A 24923-nucleotide genomic window follows, 5' to 3' on the forward strand; every position below is an offset into this window, starting at 1 on the left:
GCATCCTGTAAATTGGTTGTAGATCAAGACCCGCCTTGAATCACACCGCCCATGCCCGATTATCCGTGCCACCAGCAGGAAATCATGCCAGACCAGCACAAGCACAATGTGCCTGGAGCAACATGGTGTACAAATGAAATGAAAATCGCTTATTGTCACAAGTAGGCTTCAAATGAAGTTACTGTGAAAAGCCCCTAGTCGCCACATTCCGGCGCCTGTTCGGAGAGGCTGGTACGGGAATTGAACCGTGCTGCTGGCCTGCCTTGGTCTACTTTCAAAGCCAGCTATTTAGCCCAGTGTGCTAAACCATCCCCTAATGCATACATGTCAGCTCTTACCTGAAGGGGCCTGAGGATGCCTGAGTTTGGAACTGTTATGTATTTTGATGTAATGCATCTCTGTGTCATGGGTCACATGACGTGCTGTGATGTCACCAGAGGTATTCGAGAGTCTCTCCCATCTTCAACTGTCATGAAGCAACACCTATCTCAATAAACTCTGACTGGTTGGTTAAGTAACAACCTATTCTCTTGTCCTTTACTGTCAATAATAATAATTTTTATCGTCACAAGTAAGCTTACATTAATACTGCAATGAAGTTACTGTGAAAAGTCCCTTTTTGCCACACTCCGGCGCCGCTTGGGTACACGGAGGGAGAATTCAGAATGTCCAAATTAACAGCACATCTTTCGGAATTGTGGGAGGAAACCGGAGCACCCGGAGGAAACCCACGCAGATATGGGGAGAACGTGTAGACTCCATACAGTGACCCAAGCCGGGAATCGAACCTGGGACCCTGGCACTGTGAAGCAACAGTGCGAACTACTATGCTACCGTGCTGCTACAAAGTAAGGCATTCAAAAACATAACAGTGAGGGAGGCATCCAGCAACCGTGGACCTGGGAACACGCAGCGATGCATCTATCAGATGTATATTCCAGCTTCAGTGTCTTCGAGGAGGTCCATCTTTCAGCCTCAGAGCATTCCTAGAGGTCCATCTTCTCTTTTTAGGAAGTCCATCTTCTTTCTTCCAGTTATGTCTGGACGCTTTTTAAAAATGGCATTCGGATATGGTGGCAAGGTACGAGCCATCCAGTCCGTCTCGCTGTGCAAACTGTTGCAAAACCCTCTTAATGAATATTTAATTAGGCCAGTGAGGCACAATATGGCACAAATTCCCCTCTGAGGTGGGAAACTGTGATGAATGTTATCAGTAGCTGCTATAACAGTACCTTACCTTTAATGCATTGGCCCTTTAAGACCGTGCTTGGAACCCTGGGGGACTCCGCCTCTGGCTCCGCCCCAGGAAACGGTATATAAGATGTGGCTCACTCAGGCATCATGTGATGAGCACACCTCTCGGCTGCTGTACAGTTATCTGATGATTAAAGCCTTTGAATCATCGATCTTCTCTCCTGTATCTTGATTGAGGGTATCTCAGAAACAATCCCTGGAAGGGCTTAGGAGGGGTGGCAAAGGTGGGGTAGCACCATTGGGCACTAGGGGCAATTGGGACACATATGAACGGCATTAAAAAATTTTGCACCACGGGACTTAGTCCCAGCATAGAAAGTTCCACCCAATCAGCAGCTCGTAGCTCCTTGCACCCAGGTAAAGCTGACATTTGTCAGTGAACTCTCGTGCACTCTCATCTTGTGTCACTTGTGATGTAAGTGTTCCTCGTGGCACTGACAGCCTTAGCAACCGCCCTGACTGGAAGTTTGAGATGACATTTGTGCAGCGTGAAAGATGCCTGCAGTGTACAGTTGAGAACCATGCTGATCTTGAAAGATACAGGATTCTGTAGCTTGAGACTGGAGTTGTGCCTGGAATGGCCCGTAACAGCTTGGTAGAGCAATTGTGTCGAAAACATTGCTCCTGAGTGAAATGAATGTAGAAGTAATTTCTGAATACCCACTGTGAGTATGACCAACCACACAGTGCTGTTCTTCTCCTTGTGACAATGGCTGCAGCTCTCTAGCATCTTGCTACTTCTCCCAATCCCGAAGGCAGTCCGGAGAGGAGAGGCCACCCATGACTGAAGCCAAGCTGTTTCTGAGGCAGCCAACACCAAATTCTTTCAAAAATAAAAACAGAAAATGCTGGAAAAACTGAGCAGGTCTGGCAGCATCTGTGGAGAGCAAAACAGGGTTAATGTTTTGAATGCGTATGACTTCTTCAGGAGCAGAGGAGAGGTAAAAACATGATGAATTATATATTGTTGACGAGAGGGGTGGAGCAAAATCCTTCTCTGTTTAGACAAAATGAAAATTCCAGAATGATTCAAACAAACAAATCCCGAAAATGTAACCAGCAGTTTGAAATGAGAAACCAACAATGACTCTTATAAGATCAGTGTGATCCCATTAAATAGTGTTGGCAAAGAGGACTTCCTGCTAGATAGCACATAGCAAGTGAAGCACTTGGGCAATCTCTAGCACAGGACCCTGAGGGCAATTAAGGTTGAGCAATGAATATGGGTCGAGCCAGCGAAGCCCGCATCCCTTGAATGAATAAAAAAAATCCCTCCTTTAAATGTTTCTGACATCTGCTCCAGAACCTGCACAACCACTTTCACCAATGATGGAGGGTTCAGTCTACCAGCCGTGTCCCACCAAACAGGGACGTGACTGGCTGGTAGATGCCAGGAGAGGCCTCCCCCAGGTTTCCTGACGGTCAGTAGGAATCGGGAGATTGAACCAGGGGGCAGCCTCGCTCAGGGTTGGTGTCATCGGTGGGGATTTTGCCCCTGTCTCAGTGCCCGCAGCACCTCCATGCCGGGGGGCTGGGGTAGGGGATTGGTGGTCGGACCCATTGCAGAAGAAAGTGCCAGAGGCGTCATATTTCTCTGGTGCAAAATTTTTTAATGCCGTTCATATGTGTCCCAATTGCCCCTAGTGCCCAATGGTGCTACCCCACCTTTGCCATCCCTCCTAAGCCCTTCCTCCACCCCCTCCCTCCCCTAATGTAGCCTCCCCCTTACCCCTAACGCCCTTCCCCCCGCCCTCCCAGTGCCTTCAACCTGCTTAGCCTTCTGCGCTTTATTGCTCCATCTAGGTGTGTCCCTGCGGCACATGCGCCGCTGTAGCGGGTGAGGGCACTGATGTCCAGCACCCCACTGCCGTCTGTGCCCTCTCCCGTCTGTTGTGGGCCAGCTTCTCCTATGGGGACATAAAGGGGGCATCGTGAGCCACATGCTTCGCTCATTATGGGAGGGAGGGGGGAGTTGGAACGCGGAGACAGTGGGATGGGGATTGATGGGGAGTATTGGGGATGGGGGTGGAGGGGGATTGGGGCGGCATGGGCCGCACTGCTGGACATGGGTGAGCCGGGGCATGGTATGGTTCTGTGGGGGGTGGTAGGCGGTGGCAAGCACATGCTCGTGGGGTGGGAGGGGGGATTAGAGAAGGGAGGCTGTGCTAGGGAGCAGGCTCCAGCCCTCCTGTGTAGCCCGGTGGAGGTTGTTGATCTTCATGGCACTGGGTGCCGGTCCTTCTGGTGACGCTCTCCAAGCTAAAGGCTGCTACCAGTTCCTCCCAGGCAGCACTGGCTGTCCTGTGGCTGACGCTTCAAGCCCCTCAGGAGACCAGGGCATCCTGTCTGGTCTCAACTGCGTCCAACAATCTGGCCAGGTCAGCATCCCCGAATCGTGGGGCTGGTTTCTTCGGTGGCATGGCTGCGAGCTGTGTGGGGTTTGCTCAGCGGGATCGGTTTAAGTGCTGCACCCCCTTGTTGGTGGGGAGCTGGTAGACGCGGTCCTGGCAATTCATGAGTGGCACGGTAGCACAGTGGTTAGCACTGTTGCTTCACAGCTCCAGGGTCCCAGGTTCGATTCCCGGCTTGGGTCACTGTCTGTGCGGAGTCTGCATGTTCTCCCCGTGTCTGTGTGGGTTTCCTCCAGGTGCTCCGGTTTCCTCCCACAAGTCCTGAAAGACGTGCTTGTTCGGTAATTTTGACATTCTGAATTCTCCCTCAGTGAACCCGAACAGGCCCCGGAATGTGGCAACTAGGGGCTTTTCACAGTAACTTCATTGCAGTGTTAATGTAAGCAATAATTATTGTTATTATTATTATCAGCGGCATGAAGCCCTTGGGGCCTTGTTAAGTGGACCATATACGTTTGGTACCGGTGACGGCCTCGCTGGCTCTAGGGTTGGGAAGCTTGCGGCAGTTTCCGCTCACTACCGCAATTAGAAACTTTTCATAGAATCATAGAATGCCTGCAGTGCAGAAGGAGACCTTGCTATTAAATCGCACCTGTTATCTGCTTTTCTGTCTCCATAGATGCTGCCTGACCTGCTGAATATTGCCTGCATATTCCAGCTTGTTATACCGTCAATTCACTGCGAGACTGTGAGAACGAGTGAATATAAGCCTTTATTATCTAGGAACTCGCCTGCCAGTGTCTGCAGATGCAGTGTCTGCAAATGGGTGCCACCCACAGGTGGTCGGTCTATATATCACCCCGGGGACGGCGGAGCCAGAGGTGGAGCCCACCAGGGTTCCAGTACAAGGTCATAGGTCACAGCACTATACAGACAGTTCATACTTAGGTGAATACATTGACCATACAGCTATATTTCACCAATATCATCGATAGCTCACGTCCTGCCTGAAATATGAATGCACTTCTTGCTCCACCCCATTTTGCGGCCTTGGTAAGCTATTTAGCATCCGAAAAACAAGTTCTGTGAAGTTGAATTTCTCGGCTTGGGCTTTACAAACATCAGGAAATAGAAAGCAAAGGTTACCGTATTCCTTAGACTTGGGTCCGCTCCAGAATCAATGAGAAGGCGAACTGTTCCAATACTGCCTCCTAAAACTGCAGCATGGAGAGCTGTTGTCCCATTCTGGATATGTAAACAGAAAGTGGTCAATAACCTGTCCTGCATTCACATTAACCCACAATGCACCAATTAAACCACATTACAATTTAATGCACCACAGATCTGTACATGTTAACTGACCACCTGTTTCAGGTAGGGTTACAATTACCACAAATGCTACAAAGCAGTGTTGCACGTTTTGCTATGGGCGCAAAACGCATTTATTGGGGTGTATTAACTTGCCTGTGTTAAAGGCCGTGTGCTTAACACCACTAGGCTCTGTCTATGTATTTTCAGCTCAGGAGTCGCCAGTTGCCATATAGACAACTCACATATATCTCAAGGTCAGGTTCAAAGTAATAAAACGATACACCGATTAGTAAGTTCCAAACGATCAATATTTATTATACAATTATAATAAATACGCATGCACACACTAAGGGGCTAAGCTATGACTAAACTAAGCAAACAGAATACTTAACTACACAGGAACAGGCAAGGTCAGGGAGCGAGGCCTTCGTCCCGGTCTTGGGCTGCAACCTTCAGAAAGCGTGCTGGTCACTGGGGGTCTAGCGGGCTTGGTTCGCGTAGCGAGCGTCGTATTGGCACTTACGGTTCGGCGGCTGGTGCTCAACGGCTGGAGTCAGGAGACGAGTTGGAGGTCTTGGTCAAAGCCGGAGCACGAAACAACAGACAGGACCATGTGTGGGGGTCTATATTTATAGGGGTCCCCAATGTCCTTCCCTCTTCCTGGGCGGGCTTTACCTTTAGGTATCGATTGGATCGCTTCCAATCGATATCTTTTGAATTCCTCCAATGTGAGGGTCTTTCTCGATGGTGGGGGCGGTTTCTATAGTGGATACTTCTGGTGCCGCTCTGTCTGGACATCCACTTAAAGTATCTTATTCAAACCCAAATGTTGCCATTGTGTGTGCCTAGATCTGGACTGCCTCATTAGTATGTAGAACGTTCTGCCATTATCACCTTTGGTTGGAGATCTTCCACCTGGCCAGAAACTGGTTTTGCTGCTTGCAAAATGCTAATGAGTGTTTGCAGGCTGTTTGCCTTGGCTAAACTGTTTTTCCCTACAGTCTTAGCGATTCTCCATTTTGTTTGGTTCAGTGTCCATTTTAGGTGGCTACAGTGGCTACAGCAGTAGCTGATTACCTGGCTGTCTTCTTGATAGGGGAAATAGGGTACGGTATGACATGTGGGAAGGTGTTCAAATGAGGACATTTATTAGAAATAAATTTTAAATAGGATAAAAGTTAAAAAAAATGAATGTAGAGCACACCGTTGAATGCATCTGCTTATTTTTAAACATGGAATACTTTGAATGAGGTTATGTGATTCTAATTCTAAGGAGAATGTATACAAACCCATATTGCCAGCATGGAACATCATTCTACTGCCAGTACAAATGAGATGGTTAGGTTAGGTACATGCAGAGCATAAGACGTAGGAGCTGAAATTGGCCATTCGGCACTTTGAGTCTGCATCGCCATTCAATTGGATCATGACTGAAGTGATGATCCTCAACTCCACTTTCCCATCATATCCCCATAACCCTTGATTCCCTTACTGACTAAAATCTGTCTATTTCAGCCTTGAACACAATTAACGACCCAGCCTCTACAGCTCTCTGCGGTAATGAATTCCACAGATTCATTCCCCTCTGAGAGAATACATTCCTCCTAATCTCTTTCTTAAATGGGTGACCCTTTACAGATCCCTCACTCTGAGAATATGGTCCTCTGGTCTTGGACTCTCCCACAAGGAGAAACAACCTTCAGCATTTACTCTGGCAAGCCACCTGCAAATCCTATGGGCGCAATTCTCAGGCCTCATTGCGCTCTCGCTCGAGCAATTCAAGGCCGGAGATCAGTGGGAGAGGCCAAAAATGAGAACCGCGCCAGGCGCCAAACAGCTTGCAATGCAATCGGCCCACTCCCATAGGCAAAACTGGTGTGGGAGAAACCAATTATCACCACTTAAGCCTTATTTCCATACAATTAATGGGAGCGACCCCATATCCAACGGCCTTTGTGATTCATCAGCCTGCGCAGCAAGCTGGCGCCGATTAGTACTCCTTTTGAAAAATGTGAACCAGGCGGAAGGGCTTCTGCGGGGAGCCGAGGAAGTAAATAGCAATCTTTGTTCACAGGCAAAGAGCCTTGGGCTTGCCATCCCAGTGCTCGGCGGGGTTGGAGGACCCTCTGCTGGGGGTGGGGGTGTGGAGGGGGAGAGGGGTGTCCGCACGTATGATCCGCCATGCAAAGGGACCAGAGACATTGGGGGTGCAACCATGCTCAGCACCATCATGCCTGGACTGTGTGTACTCGCTCCAGAGGCAACCCTTGTCCTTGCCCGTGTGCCTCACCTACCACCCATAACCCACACCGACTACCGTGGCCTCTGGCCGTGCGACTGAAGGCTATTGCTAATGGGGAATTTGCAGTCATGGTTAAGTGAGCACTGCACACAATCTAAGTGGATTTCAGTGGGTGGGCGGGCCATGTAGCATGTGGGATTCATTGTCGAGTATCCCAACCACACCTTGATGCATGGTCACCGTGCCAGAACACTGCGGGAGGCAACCACACACGCAGCAGCCAACATTCTAACACCCAACGGAAGGGACACAGTTCCGCGGACATGTCCACGGCCGGAGGGTGGTTGCGTTCTACTGGGAGGGGAGATGCCTGGAGTGGGAAAGATGGGCCAAGGGCTCGGAGGTTGGGCCGCATTGCGGAAGAAACTGACAGAGGCATCATACTGCCTGTGCTCAAGGGTTTTTAATGTGTCACAGGTGTCCAACAATTCCCCACTCTCCCGATGGTGCCTCTCCATTCTCCCCACCACCCCCTACCTATCCTCCCCTCTGCCCTCTCCTCCCCTCCCCCGGTGCCCTCAGTCATCCTCAACGTATTTAACCATCCTTGTTCTACCGCTAGATCTAGATGTGTCCCCAGGAAGCACATCTGAGGTGGAGGCAGCCAATTACTTACCACGCCCCATGGCCTTCGATGACCCTGGTTGGTGTCTTCTGGGCGTCTAGGGCCAGAGGGCCTTGGAGCAGTTGTCAATGGCACATGCACAGCCGTGCTGCCCTGTCCCGTATGCTGACTTCGAGACACGGCTTCATCAGAGGGATGGAACTCAGGCGAGCTGGAGGTCACCATCCCCACTCCATGGGATGGGTCCATGTTGGCACCCAGCGCCCTCTCCTCCTGCACAGTGCCCATAGGGACCACCTCGGGACGGAGGGGCAACAGGTTCAAGCCCCAGCTGCGCCTGCATCATCTGGCTCTGCCAGCCCTGGCGGTTCCCTGATGTTTACATCATTGTGCTGACACCCTTGGCGATGCTCCTCAGTGACTGGGCCATTCTCTGCAGCGCCTCGGCAATGCCCACCTGCGAGCGGGACATGTCCCGCAGCACCTCATCAATGTCAGCATGGTACTGGGTCACATCCCTCAGCGAGGCGGACATTCTGTCGAGATCCTTAGCCGTGGCTGTCACCGACAATGCCACGCTTTGGATACCTCCACTAATGGTGCTGACATTGTGCACCAGGCTCTCCCCTGTGGTCGCCACCTTAGCAGTGTTGGCTTCAGTGCCATGCATTGCTGATGACATCTCCTGCACCCCTAGCCTCTGGGACATCCCCAATCAGCTCTGGATCTACTGAAATGTCACTAACATCTCCAGGACCCATCCTGGGCAGCAGGGTAGCATGGTGGTTAGCATCAATGCTTCACAGCTCCAGGGTCCCAGGTTCGATTCCCGGCTGGGTCACTGTCTGTGCGGAGTCTGCACGTCCTCCCCCTGTGTGCGTGGGTTTCCTCCGGGTGTTCCGGTTTCCTCCCACAGTCCAAAGATGTGCGGGTTAGGTGGATTGGCCATGATAAATTGCCCGTAGTGTCCTAATAAATGTAAGGTTAAGGGGGGGGTTGTTGGGTTACGGGTATAGGGTGGATACGTGGGTTTGAGTAGGGTGATCATGGCTCGGCACAACATTGAGGGCTGCTCCCTGACGTCTCCATGAGGTCCGGGTACCTCTGTTCCAGAGGCTCAGCATCTGGCTAGGACCCAACTGGGGCCTGGGATCCAACTGCTGTCTTGCCTGGAGGTTCCTGCCTCCACCTCATGTACATCAGCAGCAGTGTGGTGCTCACCAGATTGTGTCCCAGAAGCCTGTCCAAGAATGTTTCCCACCGCAGTGTGTGTATCTGCGCTCGTGGAGGGTGGGGATGACAGCTGTGACACATCGATCATGGCATTCCTTGGAGCTCGGCGACCTGGGATGGATCGGCGCCGTTGGCGAGAGGACCTGCGGGAGAATGGTCATGTGGTCAGTGGGAGGGATGAGTCAGTCAGTCAATATGGCAATAATAACAACATGTGACAAGTCCTCTGGGTGGGGCCCAGTGGATCCTCACTTCTGCGGCATCGCCAGCCTCCGGATTCGTGACCGCCTTGTCCTCAGCCACCCCATCACCTCCAAGGCCTGTTCCTCGAAGGTGGTGAGGATTTATATGTCTTGCACCCCATCGCCAGTCTGGGCCTTCTCCTGGCGATTGTCAGATAGCTTCATCATAGAATCGTAGAATTTACAGTGCAGAAGGAGGCCATTCAGCCCATCGAGTCCACACCAGCCCTTGGAAAGAGCACCCTACTTAAGCTCACACCTCCACCCTATCCTCGTAACCCAGTAACCCACCTAACAGCTGTGAAGCAACTGTGCTAACCACTGTGATGCCGTGCCATCTCCTATGGAGACAAAAAAAGGGCATCATTAGCCACACGCGTGGTTCACAGTGGTGGGAGGGGGGACTGTGAAGGAAGGGATGGGGGTTGAAATGAGGGTTAGGGGCTGAATGGTTTGGGGTGTGGATGAACGCGTGGGGCGGAAAGGTCTCGGCAGGCTTCTTGGTGTCAGCTCACCTGTGCTGCCCATGTAGATCGTTGACCTTCTTGTGAAACTGGAGGCCAGTCCTCCTGGTAACACTCCCTGAGCTCACACCCACCGCAATCTTGTCCCAGGTGGCACTGGCTGCCCTCTGCCTCACCCTTTGGGAATCTTGGGGGAACAGGACATGCCTCCTGCCCTCCCCGCATTGAGGAGCCTCCCTTTTCATTCTTTCATATCATAGGGTGCAACTCATCAGGTCCGGGGAACTTTACTCCCATGTACCGAGTACTTTTTCTCTCGTGATAGTTACAATTGGCCCTCAGGGTCAAAAGCAACTAGAAATGGAGCTGGGATCAACTCAATAATCCTCTGTTTTATGTTATATGACTGATTTTGGTGTTGTTGTTAAATGTTGCATAAATAGACGGGGGGAAGGGGAGGCATGAAAGTGAAGAATAAGGACAGGGAATCTAATATATGGGTAGATAGAAGTTAGGGCGGAGGGAAGTTATAAGAACATAAGAACTAGGAGCAGGAGTCGGCCATCTGGCCCCTCGAGCCTGCTCCGCAATTCAATGAGATCATGGCTGATCTTTTGTGGACTCAGCTCCACTTTCCGGCCCGAACACCATAACCCTTATCCCTTTATTCTTCAAAAACACTATCTGTCTTTATCTTAAAAACATTTAATGAAGGCGCCTCAACTGCTTCACTGGGCAAGGAATTCCATAGATTCACAACCCTTTGGGTGAAGACGTTCCTCCTAAACTCAGTCCTAAATCTACTTCCCCTTATTTTGAGGCTATGCTCCCTAGTTCTACTTTCACCCGCCAGTGGAAACAACCTACCCGCATCTATCCTATCTATTCCCTTCATAATTTTATATGTTTCTGTAGGATGCCCCCTCATCCTTCTAAATTCCAACGAATACAGTCCCAGCCTACTCAACCTCTCCTCGTAATCCAACCCCTTCAGCTCTGGGATTAACCTCGTGAATCTCCTCTGCACACCCTCCAGCGCCAGTACGTCCTTTCTCAGGTAAGGAGACCAAAACTGAACACAATACTCCAAGTGTGGCCTCACAAACACCTTAGACAATTGCAATCCCTAGTCTTAAACTCCATCCCTCTAGCATGAAGGACAAAATTCCATTTGCCGCCTTAATCACCTGTTCCACCTGTCAACCAACTTTTTGCGACTCATGCATGACCATACCCAGGTCTCTCTGCACAGCAGCATATTTTAATATTTTATCATTTAAATAATAATCCCTTTTGCTGTTATTCCTACCAAAATAGATAACCTCACATTTGTCAACATTGTATTCCATCTGCCAGACCCTAGCCCATTCACTTAACCTATCCAAATCCCTCTGCAGACTTCCGGTATCCTCTGCACTTTTTGCTTTACCACTCATCTTAGTGTTGCCTGCAAACCTGGACACATTGCCCTTGGTCCCCAACTCCAAATCATCTATGTAAATTGTGAACAATTGTGGGCACAACACTGATCCCTGAGGGACACCACTAGCTACTGATTGCCAACCAGAGAAACACCCATTAATCCCCACTCTTTGCTTTCTATTAATTAACCAATCCTCTATCCATGCTACTACTTTACCCTTAATGCCATGCATCTTTATCTTATGCAGCAGCCTTTTGTGTGGCACCTTGTCAAAAGCTTTCTGGAAATCCAGATATACCACATCCATTGGCTCCCCATTATCTACCGCTCTGGTAATGTCCTCAAAAAATTCCACTAAATTAGTTCGGCAAGACCTGCCCTTTATGAACCCATGCTGCGCCTGCCCAATGGGACAATTTCCATCCAGATGCCTCGCAATTTCTTCCTTGATGATAGATTCCAGCATCTTCCCTACTACTGAAGTTAAGCTCACTGGCCTATAATTACCTGCTTTCTGCCGACCTCCTTTTTTAAACAGTGGTGTCACGTTTGGTAATTTCCAATCCACCGGGATTATCACTTGGTAAATTATCACTTGTGCATTTGCAATTTCCCTAGCTATCTCTTTTAGAACTCTGGGTTGCATTCCATCAGGGCCAGGAGACTTGTCTACCTTTAGCCCAATTAGCTTGCCCATCACTACCTCCTTAGTGATAATAATCATCTCAAGGTCCTCACCTGCCATAGCCTCATTTCTATCAGTCACTGGCATGTTATTTGTGTCTTCCACTGTGAAGACCAACCCAAAAAACCTGTTCAGTTTCTCAGCCATTTCCTCATCTCCCATTATTAAATCTCCCTTCTCATCCTCTAAAAGACCAATATTTACCTTAGCCACTCTTTTTTGTTTTATATATTTGGAGACATTTTTACTATCTTTTTATATTCTGAGCAAGTTTACTCTCATAAACTATTTTACTCTTCTTTATAGCTTTTTTAGTAGCTTTCTGTTGCCCCCTAAAGATTTCCCAGTTCTCTCGTCTCCCATTAATCTTTGCCACTTTGTATACTTTTTCCTTCAATTTGATACTCTCCCTTATTTCTTTAGATATCCACGGTCAATTTTTCCTCTTTCTACCATCCTTCCTTTTTGTTGTTATAAACCATTGCTGAGCACTGTGAAAAATCGCTTGGAAGGTTCTCCACTGTTCCTCAACTGTTTCACCATAAAGTCTTTGCTCACAGTCTACCTTTACTAGGTCTTCTCTCATCCCATTGTAATCTCCTTTGTTTAAGAACAAAACACTAGTGTTTGATTTTACCTTCTGACCCTCCATCTGTATTTTAAATTCCACCATATTGTGATCGCTCTTCCCGAGAGGATCCCTAACTATGAGATCATTAATCAATCCTGTCTCATTACACAGGACCAGATCTAGGACCGCTTGTTCCCTCGTAGGTTCCATTACATACTGTTCATGGAAACTATCGCGTATACATTCTGTAAACTCCTCCTCAAGGTTGCCTTGACTGACCTGGTTAAACCAATCGACATGTAGATTAAAATCCCCCATAACTGCTGTACCATTTCTACATGCATCAGTTATTTCTTTGTTTATTGCCTGCCCCACCATAATGTTACTATTTGGTGGCCTATAGACTACTCCTATCAGTGACTTTTTCGCCTTACTATTCCTGATTTCCACCCAAATACATTCAACCTTACCCTCCATAGCACCGATGTCATCCCTTACTATTGCCTGAATGTCACCCTTAAATAACAGAGCTACACCACCTCCCTTACAATCCACTCTGTCCTTCCGAATAGTTTGATACCCTCGGATATTTAACTCCCAGTCGTGACCATTCTTTAACCATGTTTCAGTAATGGCCACAAAATCATAGTCATTCACGATGATTTGCGCCATCAACTCATTTACCTTATTCCGAATACTACGAGCATTCAGGTAAAGTACACTTATGTTGGCTTTTATACCTCTGCTTTGAATCTTAACATCTCGATCAGTAACCTCTCCTAAGTTATATTTCCTCTATCACTATAGCCCTGCCATTCTTCTTCCTGCCCTGCTGTGCAGCAGAGCCAGCCACGGTGCCATGAGCCTGGCTGCTGCTGCCTTCTCCTGGTGAAATGAAATGAAAATTGCTTATTGTCATAAGTAGGCTTCAAATAAAGTTACTGTGAAAAGCCCCTAGTCGCCACATTCCGGCGCCTGTTTGGGGTGGCTGGTGTGGGAATTGAACCATCCTGCTGGCCTGCCTTGGTCTGCTTTCAAAGCCAGCGATTTAGCCCAGTGTGCATCTGTTTTGCAGCGAGATGACCGCAGTGGACACCTGCACTGCCTTCCTACTCTTGCTCTGTCTTTTGGTCACCCATTTTCTATCTCCCTCAGTAACTTTCACCTGTGGTGTGACCAACTCGCTAAACGTGCTATCCACGACGTCCTCAGCATCGCAAATGCTCCAAAGTGAGTCCATCCGCAGCTCCATAGCCGTCAAGTGGTCTAACAGGAGCTGCAACTGGACACACGTCTTGCACGTGAAGGAGCCAGGGACAGTGGACGTGTCTCTGAGCTCCCACATCGCACACGAGGAGCATGACACGGGTCTGGGATCTCCTGCCATGTCTTAAACCTTCGGTTAACTTATACAACTACAATTCCAAAACAAAACAAAGAAAAAAATAAATATACCAATGAAAAGAAAAAGAAAAACTACTTACCAGTCACTTACCAAGGATAAAAGCACCTCCTCCCAACCCAGCTTCAAATTCCCACCTAGCTTCAAATTCCCAAGCTCACTCTTAGCTGTGTCTCACTCTGGCTGTGTCTTCTCTGGCTGACTGGGAGAACTCACTGGGAGTGAGTTACAATTTGCTCTTTTAAATTGGCCTGCGTTTCTCCCCCCCCCCCCCCCCCCCCCCACCTGCTTTTAGATCAAAGGTGACTGACACTTAACTGCCAGCCAGCCATGTGAGTATGCGGGGCAGCCCTTGTGAACCTTCACTGCACAATTCTAGATTAATTTAAATTCCTGAAATATAAAAAGGAACAGTCTTACCTGATTTAATTCAATTTAATTCAATTCCCATCTAGCTTCAAATTCCCAAACTCACTCTTAGCTGTGCCTCACTTGGCTGTGTCTTCTCTGGCTCACTGGGAGAACTCCAGTTGGATATGTTATTGTGGAGTTTTTGCGTGTGTTGGACCGCTCTGTTGTTTAGAATGTTAAAATTATAAATGCCTCAATAAAATATTTTCTAAAGAAGAAATGTAGTATAAATAACCAAGCATCAGAGAATTAAATACTAAAGCAAATCCTTGGCAACCACTGGCCGAATTTTCAATTGAGTTTGGGGGTCAGGATTGGATATGGTTGGGCCTGCATTTCCATTAAATCGCGCCCTCCATCTTCAGGCTAGCAACTCGCACCTTGGCCAGTGGGGTTGCTGATCTGTGAGTGCTAAAGGACTTCCTAGTCGTCCTGCAGTATTGGAGCCCACCTGTTATTGGGTGGTAAGGCCACTCCTTGTGTGTGCTGATGCTGTGTGAGGCAGGAACCCAGAATCAGTCCCTCTCCAACTCTATTTTTGGGTTCCTTTTTTCTGCATGAAAATTCAACCCTAGATTTCCTAACATTTCATAAAGCAAGAGAAAGCGAAATCAAATGTCTGCACAATACTGGCTCTACCACCTTGATTCCGTCAATCCAGATACTTCATGTAGTTTTGCCATGAGGAAATGTCTGGAGCAGCTACACTGAGAATGAAAGTGTTGAGACCACACCGGAGAAACGATATATTTGCCATCGAGGGAGTGCAGAAAAGGGTCACCAGATTGATTCCTGGGATGGCAGGATCATCGTATGAGGAGAGATTGAATTGACTGGGCCTGTATTCCCTGGAATTTAGAAGAATGAGGGGGGACCTCATTGAGATGTACAAAATTCTGACAGGGCTGGACAGACTGGATGCAGGGATGCTGTTTCCTTTGGCTGGAGGGTCTAGGACAAAGGGTCATAATCTCAGGATACAGGGAGGGCCAATTAGGACTGAGATAAGGAGGAACATCTTCACTTAGAGGGTGGTGAACCTATGGAATTCTCTACCAGAGGAGACTGTGAGGCCAAGTCACCGGATATATTGAAGAAAGAAATAGATTTCTAGACTCTAAAGTTAAGTGGTATGGAGAGAGTGTGGGAGTATGGCATTGTAGCCACCTGGGATGGCCACTTCCAGAATACAAAATGGATGATCGCAATGACTGTAGGGAAATATGGACAATGTTAGGAAAGCAAGCAAACACAGAGCCTGTATGAGTATTGAGAAGGCAACTCCCAGACGAGACTGAAACTGTAGGTCAATTAACATATTGATGGCCCATCCACGGGAACAAAGGAATGACACTCAAGTAACTGATACTATTGCAGACATCCCGGCACCAGAAATACACAAACAAAGCCAGGCCAACGGCCATCTAGGACACGCCCAGCCATCAGGGCACCCACCCCTTTATTGGTCAAGATCAATACCAGTGATCAAGATACGGCCCAATTAATTGGGGCCAAGTTCAAGGCCCTCCCAAAAGTGCGCGAAGCCCCTTCAGGTATAAGAAGAAGCCCCCGAGAGAGAATCGCTGTCTTGGAGTCGGCTCTCGAAGCGGAGAGACCCGTCCACCAGCTGCACCAGAAGCAAGTAAGTCCAAGGTCAACGCTCGCCATCAGAGGAACGACCTTAGCTGTTCTCTTATCACCTCTTCAAACCCAACAGCCTCAGATCCGAACAACGGCCATTGTTCCTCTGACTGAGTGGGCAGCCGAAGTTAAGTTTAGGCGTTAGCGTTAGAGATAGTTTAGTTTGTGGTATTTTATGCATGAGTAGATATTACTGTGTGTGTAAATAAATAGTATTGACTTTGAACTAACCAACTGGTGCATTGGTTCTTTGATCAGTATTCGGGTTTGAACCTTGTGGCGGTATCGAAAGATACCTGGCGACTCGAGAGCAAACGTAATTAGGATTAAGGAAGGCGACCATATTGACTGCCATATTTATAACCAGATAAATATAGCAACAGCATTCAGATAGAGGATCAGCACACACTGAATCACAGAATTCTAACGGGGAAGAAGGAGGCCATTTGCCCATCGTGTCTGTACCGGCTCTCCAAACGGATATCTTGACTTAGCGCCATTCCCCAAACTTTTCCCCACACCTTTGCACATTGTATATATTCAAATAATGATCTGAAATTAAATTAAGTGAACGTCCACCAAAGTCCGTTCTCCGCCTTTTTGAAAGAGAGCTGACTGGTGGTGACTTAACCTGTGGATCACCACTCCTCAGGCAAGGGACAAGGTTGAGAAGGTGGGCACTCATGATTAACCTCAGGCAGTGCACACCAGACCCGAGCCACGTGCGTGGAAATGTTTCTCACATTGCATTTGCTCTTTTGCAAATGGTGAAGCAGACTCAAATGGCCAAACATAGAACATACAGTGCAGAAGGAGGCCATTCGGCCCATCGAGTCTGCATCGACCCACTTAAGCCCTCACTTCCACCCTGTCCCCATAACCCAATAACCCCTCCTAACCTTTTTGGACACTAAGGGCACTTTAGCATGGCCAATCCACCTAACCTGTACGTCTTTGGACAGTGGGAGGAAACCAGAGCACCCGGAGAAAACCCACACAGACACGGGGAGAACGTGCAGACTCCTCGCAAACAGTGACCTAAGCCGGGAATCGAACCTGGGAACCCTGGCGCTGTGAAGCCACAGTGCTAGCCATGTGTGCTATCATGCTGCAAACGGCCTATTCCTGGTTCTATTTTCTATGTTGTGATAGTTGTACAGGATCTGGATCTGTAATCCAGAGAATGTGTGTTCAAATTCCATCAAGATATTTTGAGAATTCATATGAAATCTTTAAACAAATATATTTTAGGGAAGGTACCCTGCTAAAATCTTACCTGGTCTGACCCAGATACATGACTCTGAAACCACACTTCATGGCTAAATTTTAACGGCTTTGTGAAGTGGCCTATTAAACCACTCAGATGTGTCAAAACTGCACCAAGAAGATTCACTATTAACTTCTCTGAGCAACTAGAGAGGAGCAATAAATGGAAACCAGGGGCTGGATTATCCGACCCCCCTCCCCGCCGGGTTGGAGAATCGTCGGGGGGCGGTGTGAATCCCGCCCCCGCCGTCTTCCGAAGTCTCCGGCACGAGAGATTTGGTGGAGGCGGAATCGCGTCGGTCGGCGCCCCCCCCCCCCCCCCGGCGATTCTACGGCCCGCGATGGGACGAAGTCCCGCTGCTGTAATTCCTCCCCCGCCGGCGTGAATCAAAACACCTACCTTACCGGCGGGACTGGCGGCGCGGGCGGGCTCCGGGGTCCTGGGAGGGGGGGATCTGGCCCCGGGGGGTGCCCCCATGGTGGCCTGGCCCGCTATTGGGGCCCACCGATCGGCAGGCGGGCCTGTGCCGTGGGGGCACTTTTTCCTTCAGCGTTGGCCATAGCCTTCACAATGGCGGACACGGAGGTGACCCCCCTCCCTTGCGCATGTGCGGGGATGATGTCAACAGCCGCTGATGCTCCGGCGCATGCGCGGACTTCCGCCGGCCAGCGAAGTCCCTTCAGCCCCGGCTGGCGTGGCGCCAAAGGCCTTTCCTGCTGGCCGGCGGGGCGCCAACCACTCCGGCGCTAACCTAGCCCCGCAAGGTTAGGGCTGGGCCCCTAAATCCGCACCTTTGGGACGGCCTGATGCCGGAGGGTTCACGCCACTCCATCCTGCCGGGACCCCCCGCCCCGCTGGGTAGGGGAGAATCCCAGCCCAGATTCCAACAATGAATGAATAAAAGTCAGTGAATAGATTTCAATATAGCGCACTTAATAGAAGCTATGGTAAAGCATTCGGAAAAGGATCATAGAATGGTTACAACACAGACTGAGGTCACTTGGACAGCCATGTCTGTGATGACACTCCAAAGAAGCAATTCCTCCAGTCTAACATCCCACAGCCCGGCATGTTCTTCCTTTTAGATAATAATTCAATTCCCTCTTGAATGCCTCAATTGAACCTGCCTCCACCACACTTTGAGGCAGTGCATATCAGGTCATAACCAGTTGCTGCATAAAAAAAATGTCCTTATGTGACTGTTGCTTTTTTTGCCAATTTCCAGAATCTGTGCCCTCTGGTTCTCTAACCTACAACCAATGGAAACAATTTTTCCATGTCTACTTTCTACAGACATCTCATGATTTTGAATAACTCTGTCAAATCTGCTGTCAACCATCTCCAAGGAGAACAGTACTGGCATCTCCAATCTATCCATGTGACTTACGTTCCTCATTCCTGGAACATTTCCCGTGAATCTTTTCTGCACCTCTGCCTCAAACTGGACACGGTACTCCATATGAGGCTGTGCTTATTTTTATCTTATATTTATGAGTTGGGATTATTACTCACATCAACATTGACATTGAAATAATTTACTTTTTACCTTAAGAATTCCCAGTGAAGGAGAACATGTCAGCAACTCTCGAACAACTTCCGTAAAGCCTTTGTATGCCGCTTTGAATAAAGGTGTTGAGCCATCCTTTGGAAGGAATAATAATTGTGGATTAACATGGGATTTCTCATTTTTTAATTTAAGAAAGGTTTTCATAACCAGAAATGTTCATTTTATACATTGCATAACAATCCAAGTTGTAAATCTTGGGCGAGATTCTCTAGCCTCCCCACAGCGTGTTTCTCAGCAGCGTGAGGCAGCCCACCGTTGGCCGGCAGCAGGATCCTCTGGCCCTGCCACTATCAATAGGATTTCCCATTGATTCCACCCCAGGCCGCCGGGAACCTCGCAGCGGGGATGTGCTGTCGGCAGGACCACGAGATCCCGTCGGAGGGAAGAGCCGGAAGATCTTTTCCCTTTTATATGAAATGAAAATTGAAAATCGCTTATTGTCACAAGTAGGCTTCAATGAAGTTACTGTGAAAAGCCCCTGTTCGATGAGGCTGGTACGGGAATTGAACCATGCTGCTGGTCTGTCTTGGTCTGCTTTCAAAGCCAGCGATTTAGCCCTGTGCTAAACCAGCCCCTATATGCAAGAGATAAAAGTTTATTTTTAAATCATCATATTTATGAACTCCAAGTGAAAAATATTTTTCATGCATAAGCTGTAGGAGCAGAAGTAGGCTACTAGTGTGGTGTTGTGCGAAGCAAATAATGGCATGATGGGAAAACTAGTCAAGTTTCTTGGTACAATGAAATTTAAACTGACTTTGCATAACCTAAGGCACAAATACAAGCAGCCAAGGTCAACTTGACCCGAAAACTTGCTGACTCTAAACTCGGATAAAAACTTAGTTGTCATAACCCAGTGCAGTCTAAATACACAAGGTAAGCTAGAAATAGTTATTTTCGATACTTAAACAAATCTGCTCCGTTTCTTAAACATACACCAAAAGACAAGATAATGATATGAGACCCCAAGTCCTCTAAAAGTCAGCAAGGTGACGCCAGTTTAATGATTATTACTTATGTTTTACTTTTGATCAAATTCCTGACCAAGCTGTATTCACGTTATCTTGATTTTATAATGTATAAATGTCTACCTATTTTTTGTAATGGGCAGACTTGGAAAGGAACCAGCAGTTTGTAATTGACTGCCTTCCGACTCCAAGTCTCAGCCATACTGCTAGCAGTTGTAGTTCGTAAATAAAGCTTAGTTTTGCTTACCTAACGAACCTTGTTGAATCTTTCTATCACAGTCCAGAAGCGGGGAAAATATTGATTATGACACTAGGCTGCTCCGCCATTCACATAGAAACTGAAAATAAAAGCAGGAGGAGGCCATTCGGCCCTTCGAGCCTGCTCCGCCATTCATTATGATCATGGCTGATCATTAAGTCCAATACCCTGATGCCGCCTTCCTCCCATATCTCTTGATCTCTTTAGCCCCTGGAACTATATCCAATTCCTTCTTGAAATTACACAATGTTTCGGCCTCAACTATTTTCTGTGATAGTGAATTCCACAGATTCACCTCTCATGGGGTGAAGAAATTTCTCCTCACCTCAGTCCTAAAAGGTTTACTCCTTTGCCTAAAACTATGACCCCTAGTTCTGGGCTCCCCCACCATCAGGAACATTCTTTCTGAATCTACCCTGTCTAATCTAGATTTCCAGAAGGCATTCGACAAGGAGCCGCACAAAAGGCTGCTGCATAAGATAAAGGTGCACAGCGTTGGGTAATGTATTAGCATGGATAGAGGATTGGTTAACTAATAGAAAGCAAAGAGTGGGAATAAATGGGTGTTTTTCTGGTTGGCGATCAATGGCTAGTGGTGTGCCTCAGGGATCAGTGTTGGGACTGCAATTGTTTACAATTTACATAGATGATTTGGAGTTGGGAACCAAGTGTAATGTGTCAAAGTTCGTAGATGACACTAAGATGAATGGAAGAGTAAAGTGTGCAAGGAACACTGAAAGTCTGCAGAGGGATATAGATAGTTTAAGTGAGTGGGCAAGGGTCTGGCAGATGGAGTACAATGTGGTAAATGTGAGGTCATCCAATTTGGCAGAAATAACTGCAAAATGGACTATTATTTAAATGGTAAGAAATTGCAGCATGCTCCTGTGCAGAGGGACCTGGGTTTCCTTGTGCAAGAATCACAAAATGTTGGTTTGCGGGTGCAGCAGGTGATTAAGACGACAAATGGAATTTTGTCCTTTATTGCTAGAGGGATGGAGTTTAAAAACAAGTAGGTTATGCTGTAGGTGTATAGGGTGCTGGTGGGGCCACACCTGGAGTACTGTGTACAGTTTTGGTCTCCTTACTTGAGAAAGGATGTACTGGCACTGGAGGGCGTGCAGAGGAGATTCACTAGGTTAATTCCGGAGTTGAGAGGATTGGCTTATGAGGAGAGACTGAGTAGACTGGGGCTTTTTCATTGGAGTTTAGAAGAATGTGGGGGGGGGGGGGGGGGGGGGGGGGGGGGATCTTATAGAAACACACAAAATTATGAAGTGAATAGATAAAATAGAAGCAGGGAGGTTGTTTCCATTGGCGGGTGAATCTAGAACAAGGGGGCATAGCCTCAAAATAAGGGGGAGCAGATTTTAGGACTGAGTTGAGAAGGAACTTCACCCAAAAGGTGGTGAAAATGTGGAATTCCCTGCCCAGTGAAGCAGTTGAGGGTACCTCGTTGACTGTTTTTAAGGCAAAGATAGATTTTTGAACAGTGAAGGAATGAAGGGTTTTGGTGAGTGGACAGGTAAGTGGACTTTCCCGGCTTATCCTCATACTCTGAATTCCCTCACTGATGAAAAATCTGTCTATCCCAGCCTCCACAGCTCTCTACGGTAAAGAATTTCATAGAATCACTACCCTCTGACAGAAGAAATTAGTCCACAAAAAGATCAGCCATGATCTTATTGAATGGCGAAGCAGGCTCGAGGGACCAGATAGCCTACTCCTGCTCCTTTTCTTATGTTCTTATTAATCCTGTTCTAATTTTGTAAGTTTCTATGAGATCCCCTCTCACTCTTATATACTCCAATAAATATAACTCTAACCGATTTAGTCTCTCCTCATCTGACAGTCCCACCATCTGAGGAATCAGTCTGGTAAACCTTTGCTGCACTCCCTCCATAGCAAGAATATCCTTCTTCAGATAATGAGGTCATGACTGATCTGATATGATAATCCTCAAGGCTTCCTGATGTCATGAAACTTCATCAATGGTGTGGTAAGTAGAGAACTGTCTGCTCAGAGGCTATTTAAAGCTGTTAAGTCACCAATATGAGCCACTTATGGGCATCTTGCTGGCACGCTGACAATTGACTAGTGGCTGGTGGGTTCCCCACCATGAGGGACAACACCATGTAGGCTTGGGGGAGGGAGGCTCGGTGGAGGGGGAGGCGTTGATCTCCCTTCTACTTGGACACACCACGTTTGAGACGCGGAAAATGGAGAAGTCCATTGACCTCGGGCGGGATTCTCTGGACGCGGCTGTAGAATCACACCCAATGAATGTAATGAATTCCACAGGGAACCCTCTTAATCCAAACAAAACCCCATTAGCTCAAGCTTTTACGATGCCTTAATTGCACCTCTGGCACCCAAAACCTTTCAAACCAGGATTTCTAAAAACACTACTGCAGAAGTCATACACAACTACCCCAGGCTTTTAACCTTACTGCACCAAAAACCTCTAATACAGAACATCTGACATTTCTACATTCATCACAAACCCAAGACCTGGTTAACCAACAAGATATACATAAACGTGAGGACGTTAACTGAGATGGGGAAATTGGAAATGCAAAATTACACAAAGTAATATATGTTTTCCTTAGGTTTGGCTGAAAAAATATTTTTTTGGTAGAAACTTTTCATTTTACACTCATTAGGACAATTTGCAAGACAACCAAATGTAAAGGGAACAACAATGATATTATGAGAAGACGGTGCTGATTGGTTGACAAGCGGACTCTGATTGGTAGACGTGTTGCCATGGAAAATGCACCAGTTGATAGTGACTGACATTTCACTGCCAAGCATTGTTTTGTATTTAAACCAGGCAGCTTGACTCTGATTCGCCAAGGCATTGCCCTAAGGAATGACTAACAAGTTGCTACCACTTATTTTGTTTAGCTGAAACATGCACAATGTGTGTACATGGCGCGGGATTCTCTCAGCCCGGGGCCGAGCCGGAGAATCCACGCGACCGGCGCAAATCGCGCAACGCCGACCCTGCTGGGGGTCGGAGAATTTCACCCCACATTACTCATCTCCATAATGGGCAAAATGTCTATCTTGCTAAACAGCAGCATCCTGTTAGTGGTGAATATTGCATAACAGCAGCATAAAACAGCTAACTTCACCTGTTGCTCAAACGTTTGAGATACCATGCCCTTCCAGGGTAATATGAGTTTTTTTTCAGGGTTGGAAATGAGAACCTTAGGCCTGTTTATGAGTCTGCATGACATACAGCACAGAATGATCTGATCAGGGTCGTCATTATCCCGCAGGATGCCTTTGGTGCCCTACTTCAGCATCAAGATGGCTTGATGAGCAAATGGCTGTCATATATAATCATGCAGCAGCTCATTGATCGTAGACAAGTCCAGCAAGAGTTTTATTTAACTTTAATGCTTGCTATATATAAAGCTGCAGCTGCATTATGGAGCAGTCAAATGAACTCCCTTTCTTTGCTGTACTAGTTGAGAAATCTGACAGGAGGCTCTCTAATCATAGTTTAAACTCCAAACAATGTATGGCAGTTAACTGTAAGCCACTATCAACTGGTGCATTCTCCACAGCAATGCTTCAACCAGAGTCTATTTGCCAATTCATCAGCCCTTTATTCAAATATACTATAAATTGTTCTCTTTACATTTGACACACTTATGAATTATCCTGATGAGTGCAAGACAAAAAGCTTTGGCAGCAATACTCAAGTTCTGTCCTACCAAACGACTGTTCATATGTTTTCCATTGAACCAATATTAACGGAGTGAATATAAAACTCTTTCTTTCACAAAGAGAAATCTGACCTTCCGAGGAGTATCTGAATTAGCTCCCCATTGGAGAAGCAGCTTAACAATATCAGTGTGTCCCATCTGTGCCGCTATCCACAATGGAGTAGTTAGATCCTAAACAAAACAAATAAAGAGATTTTAGGACAGGCTTTGTCATATCGCTTGCATTTAAGAGGTGTTTTAAGGGAGAAGAGAGAGGCAGAGTGGTTTAGGGAAGGAATTCCAAGGCTGAGGGCTGAGACATTTGCCAATCATGGGGTTAAGGAAATTGAGAACGTACAACAGGCCAAAATTGGAGGAATATAGACTACTTGGAGGATTGTTGGGGTGAAGGAGGTGAAAGAGATACAGAGGGCGAGGCCATGGAGGATTTGAATGCAGATATGAGGGGTGGGATTCTCTGACCCCCTGCGAGGTCGGAGAATCACCGGGGGGGGGGCGGCGTGAATCCCGCCCCACCGCTCCGACACCAGCTGACAAAATCTCCGGTGCCGCTTTTTGGGTGGGGGTGGGGCTCATTCCGCGCCAGTTGGGGGCCATTGGCAGCATTCCCCCGGCAATTCTCCGGGCAGAGCGGCCACCCGTTTCCGCCGACGTGAAATGGACATGGTCCATCCCGGTGGGACCTGGCCGTCTAGCTGTGTCCTCGGGGGGGGGGGGGGGGGGGGGAGATCTGGCCCGGGGGGGGCACGGTGGCCTGGCCCGTGATCAGGGCCCACCGATCTGCGGGTGGGCCTGTGCCGTGGGGGCACTCTTTCCCTCCGCGCCGGTCTCTGTAAGGCTCCGCAATGACCGGCGCGGAGAACAAACCCCCTGCGCATGCGCAGGAAACATGCTGGCAGTTCTGCGCATGCGCCGGAACACGCCGGCAGCCCTGCGCAATGATGGTATTTTGCCCAGCGATGGCATGAATTTCAAATCTCGGCTGGGATTCTCCCGGAATTGGCGGGGCGGCCCATACCGGCACTAGTTTTTGCGCGGGTGCGGGGATCACACCACGCCAGTCGGGGGCCGTTGGCAGCGCGCCCCCTGGCAATTCTCCGGGCCCCGAAGGGCCGAGCGGCCGTCGGTTTCTGGCCAGTCCCGCTGGCGTCAAATGGACATGGTCCATCACGGCGGGACCTGGCTTGTAGGATGGCTACTGAATTCCATGGGGGGAATGGGGTGATCCGGCCTGGGGGGGGGCACACAGTGGCCTAGCCTGCAATTGAGG

The 24923-nt window shown here is 48.1% G+C and overlaps 1 protein-coding gene across 3 annotated transcripts in view; it reads right to left on the reverse strand.

Moving 5' to 3' along the window:
* Nucleotides 1-24923, reverse strand: part of ankrd29 (ankyrin repeat domain 29) — a 132354-nt gene that overhangs the window by 21719 nt on the left and 85712 nt on the right. For 2 of the 3 annotated variants that reach the window (XM_038808548.1, XM_038808547.1), the window contains exons 7-9: nt 23726-23824; nt 18669-18764; nt 4752-4850 (exon numbers count right to left, since the gene is read on the reverse strand). In XM_038808548.1, coding sequence (XP_038664476.1) covers nt 4752-4850; nt 18669-18764; nt 23726-23824 — 294 coding nt within the window. The remainder of the gene's footprint in view (nt 1-4751; nt 4851-18668; nt 18765-23725; nt 23825-24923) is intronic. The other variant, XM_038808549.1, reaches the window with a different exon arrangement.

This window comes from Scyliorhinus canicula, chromosome 10 (assembly GCF_902713615.1).
Source record: "Scyliorhinus canicula chromosome 10, sScyCan1.1, whole genome shotgun sequence".
NCBI lineage: Eukaryota > Metazoa > Chordata > Chondrichthyes > Carcharhiniformes > Scyliorhinidae > Scyliorhinus > Scyliorhinus canicula.